This window comes from Chenopodium quinoa, unplaced genomic scaffold (genome assembly GCF_001683475.1).
Source record: "Chenopodium quinoa cultivar QQ74 unplaced genomic scaffold, ASM168347v1, whole genome shotgun sequence".
Classification (NCBI taxonomy): Eukaryota; Viridiplantae; Streptophyta; class Magnoliopsida; order Caryophyllales; family Amaranthaceae; genus Chenopodium; species Chenopodium quinoa.
In genome coordinates this window covers 191196-203040 of record NW_018745190.1, presented here as the reverse complement: position 1 = coordinate 203040, position 11845 = coordinate 191196, and the positions used below count along the sequence as shown (strand labels likewise).

The 11845-nt window shown below is 38.1% G+C and overlaps 2 protein-coding genes across 2 annotated transcripts; both read left to right on the top strand.

Moving 5' to 3' along the window:
- Nucleotides 1-5378: 5378 nt before the first annotated feature.
- LOC110710959 (protein MICRORCHIDIA 7-like) lies at nucleotides 5379-11835 on the top strand. The gene is made up of 2 exons (XM_021889301.1): nucleotides 5379-5921; nucleotides 11813-11835. The coding sequence occupies exons 1-2, from the start codon at nucleotides 5495-5497 to the stop codon at nucleotides 11824-11826; spliced, it is 441 nt and encodes a 146-aa protein (XP_021744993.1). The 5' UTR covers nucleotides 5379-5494; the 3' UTR covers nucleotides 11827-11835.
- On the top strand, nucleotides 11005-11801 carry LOC110710960. Its single transcript, XM_021889302.1, has 2 exons — nucleotides 11005-11340; nucleotides 11440-11801. Exons 1-2 carry the CDS (start codon nucleotides 11335-11337, stop codon nucleotides 11794-11796), a joined length of 363 nt encoding a protein of 120 aa, XP_021744994.1. The 5' UTR covers nucleotides 11005-11334; the 3' UTR covers nucleotides 11797-11801.
- Nucleotides 11836-11845: the final 10 nt, after the last annotated feature.

The following is an 11845-nucleotide window of genomic DNA, read 5'->3' as shown; positions in this document are numbered from 1 at the left end:
AACTAATTTATTGAGCAAAATGAAAAATTTAAACAAGTGTAACTTAAAATAAAATTTTCAAAGTGCATCTAACCAAAATAATTCCCAAGAACCATTCGTTAATTAAATTGGTTTAACTTGTTGCAACAAAAATAAGAGGGCATTACTCACTATTAATTTAATCAATTTAAATTAATCTTGAGTTTTTGACAAAATAAGAGGGAGTTGGAAAAAATGAACATAAGTTCAATAAAGATTCCAACTTTAATACTTGTGAATCCTTGAAAAATTATATCTTCCAATGTGAAGATAAACAATTTTCTATCTCAAAGTTTCAAACTTTATGATTCCAATCAACCAAAAAATGATTAAATCAACAAAGTTTAACAAAAATTCATGGAATTTGGTAACTTAAAGTTTCAATCACTTAACATAATTAAAGATTGAATCTTTAGTACTTGGAAGCCTCAAAGAACAACAATTTCACACTTAATGCAATTAGTTTGCAATTATGTGAAAAATAAAACCAAGCTTTCAAGCACAAATTACCACCAAGTAATCATGCGTAAAGAGGTTTAAAATTGCATATAAAATATGTATTGAACCAATTACATAACCACCATAAATATGCAATTAATTTTCAAGGTTAGAAAGACTTAAAATTTTTCGTAAAAACGAAAAGTCCCTCGAAAAGTGCATTTATGGTCGTTTTTTGGCTAAAAACCGTCCCCTTGAAAAATAAAACCATCTCCAGAAATCTGGGTTCGGGGCTGATGATAGCTTTAATACGAGGTTAAAATAAATAAAACGAGCTACTAATCTAATTAGCACTTCAAGACCAGAAAAAATAAGCCATAAAAACACCTTGAAAAATACTATGATTTTAAAAATAAACGAGCGAGGCTTCGATACCGCTGTTGGGGTTTGGTAAGTCCAACTTACCGCAGAAACAATCCCGACCCAAAGAACCACTCGCAATTAAGAAAACCATAAAGCATAACAAATAAACATAAAAGGATAAAATCGGAATTTACCTTTGTAGTGTGCTTCACCCTCAAAGTCGGGCTCTTACTTGAAAGCTTTAAGCTCCGAAAATACGCAAGCCTCCTACGGAAGTCCACCCGCAAAAACTACTAGCGACTTTTAGGACCGTTACCTCGAGGTTAGCGAGGTCCGACCAAAACCCGAGTATTATATGAGTTTAAGAGTTTTTGCTAATGCAATGCTCTATTGAACTCCTACTCAAGCACTCTTCCCAAAAACCCAAGATGGGTATTTATATGCAAGAGGGAGAGTGGGAATTTGTATCCCATCAATGTGGGAGTCATGAAATTCCACAATTTATTTTAAAGCTAAATTAAAATAAATAAGCAAACTAATAATAAATCTACAAGTGGCATTATCATATGTAAAGGGTGGTGAGGACCACATGGAGAGTAGGGGACCATACTTGCTCCCCACTCAATACTCTCCTTGTGCCATATGTCCCTCACCCCACTTGCTTCCATATGCTCCCACTTGCTTCCCCTAGTACTCGACCCTATGGCCCAGCCACAGCCCGGCCGAGAGCCCTGCCCCGCACTTGATGTTGCGGGCTGCTGCTATGGCTAGCAAGCCACGCACACAAGTGCGAGCTGTTGGCCCCCTTGCGTGCGCTGCTAGCTGCTGCTAGCACGCAAGGCTTACGGCAACTAGCTGCTGCTAGCACGCATGCTTGCGGTTGCTAGCTGCTGCTAGCATGCGTTGCTTGCAGCTGCTAGCTATGGTGCGCTAGCACGCACCATCCGGCCAAGCATGGCTTGGCTTGGTGCGCTTGCTAGCCACCTATGCTAGGATTTTTGCCCCTAGCACTCGGATGCTCGGGGCACTCCAATGCTAGGGTATTTTGGGAAATATTGGCGATTTATTATTATTTGCGCGTCTCGTTATTTACTATTTTTGACTCGACTTCCGACGCTCAGTTTCTACCCTCTAAGCTCGAATTTCCGACGTCTAAATATTTAATACTCGGGCGACGAATTAATTTTTTCCGAATTAATTCGTCGAGTCGGTTCGTTTACTGCTAAGGGTGTGACCCAAAGGGTTCAGTCAAGATTAAGCTGTAATATTAATTATGCATTGATATTACTGATTGGAAGCGGCTTCCACCTAGGCATTCCGATCACTTGACCTTACTGAATATATTAGCTTTCTAATAATTCTGAACCCACTAACGGAATAGTACACTTGTTCGAAGGACACCATTCCTTTCAGTATGATCAATCCAAATTTATTAACATAAATTCTGTTATCACTTCATAGATTTAGATAAATTTGCATGTGTTGTTATTTCTCAGTATATGGCTTTTTAATTTTCTTTATTATATAAATTGTGCATGCTTAAAATTACTAATTTAAGTCTGTAAAACATCTGTTTCAAGCATGCAGTATGAAAATTTAACTTTAAAATCATAAAAAGCTTAAATATTTTTAGGGAATTTGCATAATCAAAAGTGTGTTTTGAGTATCTACAGGTGCATGCACAATCATCTTTCATTTATGTATTTTTAACATCAATTTAAGGTATGCAAACTGATTTATAAATCATATACATTAGATGTTGTACAATAGGAGCACACGACTGATGATATTTTCATTTCTAACATTATGCATGCATAACAATGGCTAATTTTAATTTGCAAAACATCCATTTCATACATGCAATGTGATACTTGTACATTTAAAACAAAAAAAAAAAATGGAAAACTTACAGAATTAGATTTGTATTCTGAATTTGTACATGATGCATGCATAATTATCTCTGATTTCTTTTTTTTTAACATCAAGTAAAGGCATGCAAAATGATTTAAAAATCATATAAGTTAAATATTGTACAAAAAAACAACAGACTGATAATATTATATTTCAAACATTTTGCATGCATAAACCTGAACAAAAACTCTTTCACTTAAGGCATGCAGCATGAAACAGGCTTATAGCATTTAAACAGATTTTCTTTGATCATATATTTTAGTTATTTCAAAATTATCAAATAGAGAACATTTTCATGGCGCCACAACGAAAATTCCTAGATGAAATCGATACAACTACAAAAAATTTTAAGGTCAAAGTAAGGGTTGCAGAAAAGGGTCGTCCACAAACATCAGAAAAAAATACACGATATTAGTGTATATTTTTCGAAGATGACAAGGTATATCGATTTAATTCTACATACATTTTGAAACTCAACATTCAATTTGCACAAATTAATGAAAACACTCGAAAAATGAACATCTTCTTGCTTGTTACAGAGATGAAGATGACACTTTTTGGTGACCAGATTCAAGCATAATGGGATTTTAGTAGTTTCAGAGGAAATTATGAGATGGCTGATGCTGTAGTAAGGAACTTGGATGCACAATGGAGAGCCAGAGAAGATGACCTTCCATTTCATTTGTCATTAGGAAGCAAGACTGTTATTCGGTCTTTGGATATTAAAGGAGAATCAATTTACCCCAGATATCAAACATTTGCTTCTATTCCAAGCATCCCTGTTGATGATGATAGACATGGTGAACAGATCATATGAATTACATATACAACCATATAATTTGTCAAATACATTAAAGTGGCATAATACAAAATATAAATATTTAGTGTGATTCTTTTTTGGTGTTACAGATATAATTGTGTTAGTTCTTTATGTATCAGAAGAACCGAGAAGAACAGTGACATCATCTAACAAAGAGACATCCGTTCGAGATCTTATAGTGATAGATCACAGGTAATTGCTATTAAAGACTGACTAATATCTTTGCATTCATTTCATTTCATGTTATACTAACATAAAGTGAATATTAAAAATCCTCTAATTTCAGTACTGATCAGCCAATGAAAGTATGCACTTGGAATGACCTTGCTGGAGAACAATCTGAATCAATTGTCTCAAACAGTGACTCTTTCAAAGTAATTGGTATCACAGCTTTACAACCTATTACTCGACAAGGTAAGATAACAACTTAGATCATATTTAAATTTTCAAATGATAAACACATGTAAAATATCAGAATCGCGGAATGAGTATTGACATTCTTCAAATGACAGGATTTTCGCTTGAATCAACCATGTCAACTTTCATCCTGTAGGATCCCCAAGGTGACAAAGCAGAGGCTTTAGCCGAATGGTACAGTTTTGAAGAATTACTTTTCCTAAATATTGAAAATGTTAGCATAGTAATGTCTTGAACACAAATTCAAAATTTCAAGAGAAACCCAAATTGTAATTTCTGTGATCTGAATAAAGCACAAATTGATATTCCAACTGTTAGTTTGATCTACTAATAATAGTTTGAATGTTGAAGTTTTTCATAATATTGTATATATAGTAATTTACAAAACCATAAATTCTTGACAATTTTTTGTTCTTGAAAAAAAAGGGCAAAGAGGCATCGAAGTATGCTAATCAATGAACAACACAGAATCAAGGAAGCCTTCAATCCAACAACAGAAAGAACTGTAACAACTATTGGTCGCCTGAAAGCCAAGAAGGTACATTTTTGCAGCATACCTTTAAAATGATTAACAATATCAATACGCATAGCAAGCACTATTTCAGAATATGTTAATATCTAACATTATAATAACCTTGGTTTATATATTTACAATGCAGTCAGCAGGTACACTTCCACAAGAAGTGTTTTGGTTAAATGTTGTAACTACTGATATAGAATTTGAAAGATTAAGAGCATATATAGGATGCTCCCACTGTGGAAAGCGAAAAAAACTTGCTCTCGAAACTGTCTACAGTTGCAAAGCATACTCAAGGAAAGACATACATGCTGCTCACAGGTATAATAATCATCAAAATAGTAAATTCATTAAACTTTTCAACGAGAATGTTGTTATACATCAAATCACACTAACACTATTGCTTACAATGAGCAGGACAACCGTAACTTTCAATGTCTCTGATAGAACTGGATCATTGGAACTCACTGCATTCACTGATGTTTGTGATAGGCTTTTCCGAATGCCAATTCAGGAAATCTATGAAATGAAAATAATGGTATACAACATATATTTCAATAATTATCATCTCATTATATAACATTAACTTCACTACATACTACAAATCACTAGTGGAAAAATTCTCATTCGTAACGGGCAAAGCTTTTCCCGTTACAATTAAGATATTCGTAACGGGCAAAATAGTGTCCGTTACGAATACTATTTATTCGTAACGGGCAAAATAGTGTCCGTTACGAATACTTATTTATTTGTAACGGGAAAAATAGTGTCCGTTGCGAATACTTATTTATTCGTAACGGGCAAAATAATGTCCGTTACGAATAAGTGTATTCGTAACGGACACTATTTTGCCCGTTACGAATACTATAATACAGGTAACAAATGCCCAAATGTGGCCCAATTGATGAAAGGAGCCCAATATTTGGTTTTTTAGGGTTAGCCGTCATTCACCTCTTTCTCTCTCATCAGTCCCTCACTCCCTCTCTTTCTCCTCTCCTCTCCTCCCCGTCATGGCGTCATTCACCTCTTTCTCTCATGTCTATATTTATACATATTCTTCCGCCATGGATGTACAAGTCAAGCAAGAATACGAAGTTCTCTTCCAACGAATGCGAGACAAAGCCGTCAATACTGCTACTCCGTCTTCGGCGCCTGCTCCCGTCATTGATTTTAGCGACGACAATGACACCGGCGATGTTGGTGCCGAGAAAAGAGCTTTGAGTTCCTTTAATGGCAGTTTTCCGGCAAAGAAGCAGAAGGTTGGTGATGGTTCTCTTCCGCCGGGGTTTTTCGATCCTATTCCGCCGTTGCCGGAGTCTTCTTTGCTACTTTCACCGCCGTTAGCGGCGGTTCCGTTGAGTTCGCAGGGGAATAAGCAGTTTTGGAAGGCGGGTGATTATGAGGGTGCTCCTTGTGCTAAGTGGGATAATAATACAGGTTTTTTTTTTTTCTTCTGGGTTTGATTTAATTTTTGTTTTTTTTCAGTTAGTTTGTTTTTAGGTTTTTTGTTTCTTGGTGTTGTGTGATTTTTGTTGATATTAAAGTTAATGTGTGACAAATTCGTTGCTTGAAGATTTAGAATGTTTTTAATTGAAAGTTGATCTAGGGTTCTTTGAGTTCTTTACCGAAATCGATCAATTTATCCCCAATTCGTTCATTTTTAGTGGTAATTTATGGGTTGTTGGTATATAATCTCTGTTAATCGGTTTGTTGAAGTGAGAATTTGGGTATTGGTTATCGATTCTCTATGCAAGGTTTATTCTTTCTGCATTCTTTGGTGTTTTAATCTGATAATTAGTGTTTCTTTAAGGCTAATTAGTGTAGAATTAAGATTTTGTCAACAATTGTTGTGTATTGGTAAGTACCCGTTTCTGGTGGTGCTTCTTGCGCCGTTATTGCTGATTGTTGATGCTATAGTTGTTATATAAGCTGTTGCGCGTTCCTTCTTTTCTCTAATGTTGTTGGTGATAAATCTAAAATGGGTTCATTTCTTGGTTAAGCAGGTTTTTGTTTGAGTGTATAATTCTGTGTGTGCTTGATTCATTTTTGGCTGCGCGTTCCTTCTTTTCTCTAGTGTGTGTTTGATTCTTTGGTAAGCCTTAATCTTAGCAGTAATCTCATTTGGAGTACTATCCCATAACAGATTTCTCAGATCTACTAGAATCCCCTCCTTTCGAAGTATATGCATGTAGGGAATAAATTCAAGCGTCAAACCCTAGCTTAAACCCCACTTTGATCATACACTAAAGTACGGTGGCGTCCAAAAGGGAAGAAGATAGAGCAAAAGAGTCGCCAACAAGTTTTAGGAACTTGTAAACCGTTCACAGGGTGAAGGTTACACCCTTTAACGATCCAGGAGATCGTCAACTCCATAAGGTCTAGAACCAAATAAGGGTTCGGGGATGAAGGTACAAATCCAACCTAAAAGAGATTGAACCTGCCCTAATAATAGGCCTCTACTTTATTCTGATCGTATTCATGTGCGCTTTTTAATTAACATACAATCAATAGGATTAACCCTAAACCTGTTTATCTATGTTGGTTGAATTTAATGCACAAATAAATCAATAGGATTATAATCACAATTAACCCTAAACAAGATTATTAATTATCTTATTAAGCATGATTACAAGTACAAATTCCCTTTAAACATGCATAAAATGTGTGATCAAGCAATAAATAATTCCAAGCAACGTAATAAATAATCAATAAATAAATAATAATAATAATAATCATAATAACAGTACAATTAAAGATAATCATAATAATCATGTTAAAGCATAATAATAATAGCAAGATCCTAGGCATGATACTAACAAGATTAATAACAAACCCTAGCATGTCACTAAGCAATAAAAAATCAAATCTTTAACCCTAACATGATACTAACAATCATAAATATTAGGAAGAACATAAGAAGCATCGCAAGAATCATAATAAGCATATTTAATATTAAATTACCCTAGACATGATACTAGGAATATCATAATAACAATATAAACATGATATCTACATCATAATAACAATAAATCATTAAAGTATTTACTTTGATGCCTCGTACCTCTTTCTAATAACAAAATACACACGTTAGTAACTTCAAGGAAAATAATAAATCGAACAATTAAATTAAATAATTGAAAGAGAGATTTGGGACCAAACCCTCAGAAATTAAACCTTTCACGTCTAGGGCGAAGGCAACTTCGAATATGGCTAGGTGTTTCTAGATCTAATGAATGCGGAATTTTGTATGTAAAAGCAAGGTTTAGAAAAAAGGAGAGAGAGATGAATGAATGAATTGATTGATGAATGATTAAGAGAGAATTAGAGAATTAATGATTGCGAATGAAAACTGATTGTAGGTGAATATAGATGAATGTTGATTAGAATCGGTGGAAATTTGTGAATGAAACGGAGTTTTAATACGTTATTTATAGAGAAAATCAGCCAAAAAGATAAAATAAACAAAACAGAGTCTGACGCACAAAAAACAGAGCTGGCGCAAACCCTGGCTAACTGGCGCCAGACACCAACACTAGCGCCAAGCGCCAGGCCTGGTTCTAGGCGCCAATGCCTAGAGTCAGGCGCCAAGCCCGGTTTTAACGCGTTTTCGAAAATCAAATAAGTTTGTCGCACTGGAGGATAAAATCATATAATTTCCTCGAAAATGCTATTCGATTTTAATTAAAACTCTGAAAAGTCAACAAAAAGTCAATTTATCAATGCCAATTGAATTAGGAATGAAAAAGAACCTTTTAGAAGAATCTAGAAGACTAAAACCATTCCTAATTGCTTTAGGAATGATAAATCATATTAGGCCCTCCTCTAGATCATTGGGCCGTACATAAGGCTCAAACCGGGCCCAGTTTAGTAAATTGACCATAACTTCATCAATATTCATCGGAATTGGGCTTATAATATATTGTTGGAAAGGTCTTGTTAAGCCCCATCCAACTACACTACTATTGGACCCATATCATGGACCAACCAAACTGGATTGACTGTTTTCTTAAAATAAGTTTTCAAAAACAGAGAGAAGAGAAGAGAAATTAAAATTTATCCGCAACACTAAACTTTCCACACTTTCACTTTATTCGATTATGATTCGACGTGAAAGGTACTCATCACTGGGTTTGGTTTTGGGGAGACACATATGGGTGTCTACAGAATCCCCCACTTTGACTGAGTTTGGAGAAACACAAGTTTCGAAAACAAAAGTCAAAGTATCGATAGGGACGGAGAATGGTTCAGAACGTTCTGCGATCCTAAACCACTCTTGTAACGCCGATACCTTCAAAACTAGCATTAGTTAAACAGATAAAAGAGTTAAGAAACGAATATCTTGCACCGTCGAGCACACGTCTCTGAAAGTAACCGATTTGCTACCGCTTTGCTGATTTGATGACCTCCCGCAAGCTAGAGAATGCCATCCCGCTTGAAAACTGCTACGCTTGTAACTGCTTCCAATTTGAAGATTGCTTCGCCTGAAACGATCCTCCTCCGCTATGATAATATTCCACGTCCAAGGGAATATCATCCAAGATTATTTCTCTTGAAACAATCCTCATCCGCATTGATAATATTCCACGTCCAAGGGAATATCATCGAAGATTATTTCTCTTGAAATCACCTTCAGATGTTTATGACAACTCTCTGGAAACTAGGGATTGCCGTCGAAGATATCCTCGCCTGAAGTCATCCTCATTTGATGCGATAATTTTCCTAAGGAAATTACCAAAGACCTCCATCTGTCGATCTTTAAAAGTTCGCCTTAACTTTGCTTCCGCTATGTCTGTACGAAGATGCTTTTTTTCGCTTTTGAACCTATATGTCGGTGCTTTTGTTGACGAGCCAATGCTTAGGCGCTTTATGCTAAGTGAGACGATCTTTCATCAGGTCGATCACTTTACGTAATCAAGCCGATTACTAAATCATGTCAAATTGCTTAGAGGGGCTAACTGGCGTACCAAGGAACCCAAAAATATGTTGCAGAAAGGTAGAACAACCTCACCAAGCAGCTGGGTGTTCTGGCGCCACTAAAAAGCCATCAGCGCCACACAATTAGCCTTAGCGCCAGGCGCTGAGATTGGCGCCAGGCGCCAAGCTTAATATTTGACGCCAATGCCTAGGGCTTGGCGCTAGCACGGGGATTTCCTTAAATACCCCTTTCTTCTTCATTTTGCTGTTTGCTCGTCGCGAAACTGCTCGAAAAAAACAGAAAATTTCATTTGCTTCGTTCTTGCTCGTTTCGCAACCGAATTCACTCAAATTCGTTGAAAATCAAAGCTCTTTTCATCTATTTTCCCGATCTATGTCAGTTTTCTTCAAACTCACATTAGTTTTTATGAATTTTTAACATGTTTATTCACGAATTTCATGTAAATTCAAAATTAAAAATGCTCAATATGCTTTGTTTGTCAAGTTTTATGCCATGAAATTGCTTGATTATGTTTATATATTGCCTTGGGAGTAATTTGAGAGTTGTTTGACTCAATTTGGTGAAGAAATGAGCAATTTGCCATTGTTGGACCTCCTAAGGTCGTGAAGAACAATGTGACTTGTTCTTGATGTTTTTGTTAGCAATTCTTGTCCAATTTGTCACAATAATCACTATAGTGTTGCAAGAAATTGTGTGATTGCTTGAAAAATGCCGTATATGCTCAATTTGAATTTGTGCACTGTTTTAGTACTACGTACTCTGTTTTTTTGCGAACATAGTATCATGCGGCTAGGCGAACCTTAGATACTATAGAACCTTAATTTATGATAATTCTGCACAATGTAGCATGGATAGACAGCGAGACTCGGGTTCACGGTCCCGAAACACCAGATGGGAGCATGAGCCCGTAAAGGATGACGTCACACCTTCCACTTCGCTTGGTCGGCTCCCTGAGTGGGATGAGCAGACCATGTTCTTCGCCCCCGTCCACTATATTTCTGAGAGGGTGAGACGAGGCATCACGGTCGGGAGGACGCGCTATCACGGTTCCGGCTGTGATGGTTTAGGCGATTTGTACAAGATGTACATTGCCAGGGATCAGGAGAGGAGACTCCTATGGGAGTCTTGCGGACTGGCTACCCTTTTCGAGACCTCCGAGGCTATGGTTGCCTCCAGCGGTGGCCACCATATAGTGCGTGCTTTGGTGGAGTTCTTCTGGGACACCACCAACACTTTCCACTTCCCTTGGGGCGAGATGATGGTCACCCCTACGGACTTCAGTCTCATTACAGGACTGGAGTTCAACTCTGTGCCACTGCCGTTCGACAGTGGAATCGACGTTTTTTCCGCGGAGGTCGGAGGAGTTGTTGGGGCCGATCGCTATTTGGGCCCGAGCTGAGGTCGAGACGACTCAGTTTAGGGCTAGGGGAATTCGCTGCTCGACGATGGCGGCGGCTTTTGATGATGATGCGACCACCCGAGAGCAGCGGGTGCGTATCTTTGCGCTGATGTTGTTGTCAGGGACATTCTCCCCTGACAAAGGTAGTAGGGCGTTGCTTTACTACCTTCCTGCTGTCCGCGATCTTCACCGGATCGGGACTTATGATTGGGCCAGCTTGGCTTACGCTGACTTCGTTCGTGCACTGAGGGACTCGTGTCGGCACCGATCCTTTGGGACGAATGTCGCTTTGTCTGCCTTTTGGAAGGTCATAGAGGTAAACATTATTCCCTATAAAGTTTAGCTCTACCTTTTAGCTAGCATTAACTCACAATTTAAACTCCTTGCTGATCTGGTTCTACGAGCACTTCCCCTCTGCTGCGCCGGCGAGACCATAGCCGCGCGGATTTCTAGTGAGCGCCTCTTGGGGCGGCTGCCATATGGATGTGTCTACTACACATGTTCGGAGCTGAATCATGGCGGTACGACTTTTTATTATTTATTTGTCTGCTTTTTACGACACTTTAGATATACTCTCGCCTGATTGATGTTCTTTGTACGGGCCTGAGGTGGTGTACCAGCCATGGGGCGGCTGGACAGACCCTGGGTTAGCCGCACAGTATTCTGCTGAGCGTCGCTATTTTCTGGGGACTTATGGGGCGATCGCGTACTTAGGAGAGAGGGTTGCTAGACAGCATTCCTCTGATGTCTTCGTCGTTCCTTCTGCTCCACCACGTCATATGTTCGACGACGCGTGGTTGTTGAGCATGTCTGAGGGAGCTGGTACCCCTTGGCGGTTCTATGTGATCCCTGGGCAGTGCTATGATGAGGAGCTACTGCCGTTGTTAGCTCCAGCCCCCGTACCGGCTGAGGATGTGAGGGTAAAATTTTTCAGCTTTTACTTTCCATTGAGTAGCCCCCAAGTGATGTTTTCCTGACTTTTTGCTTTATCAGGACGGTGCTACTGAGTTCGTGCCACCCCGTATG

Coding starts and splice junctions, on each gene's coding strand:
- LOC110710959 (XM_021889301.1), top strand. CDS start 5,495: ATGGCGTCATTCACCTCTTTCTCTCATGTCTATATTTATACATATTCT.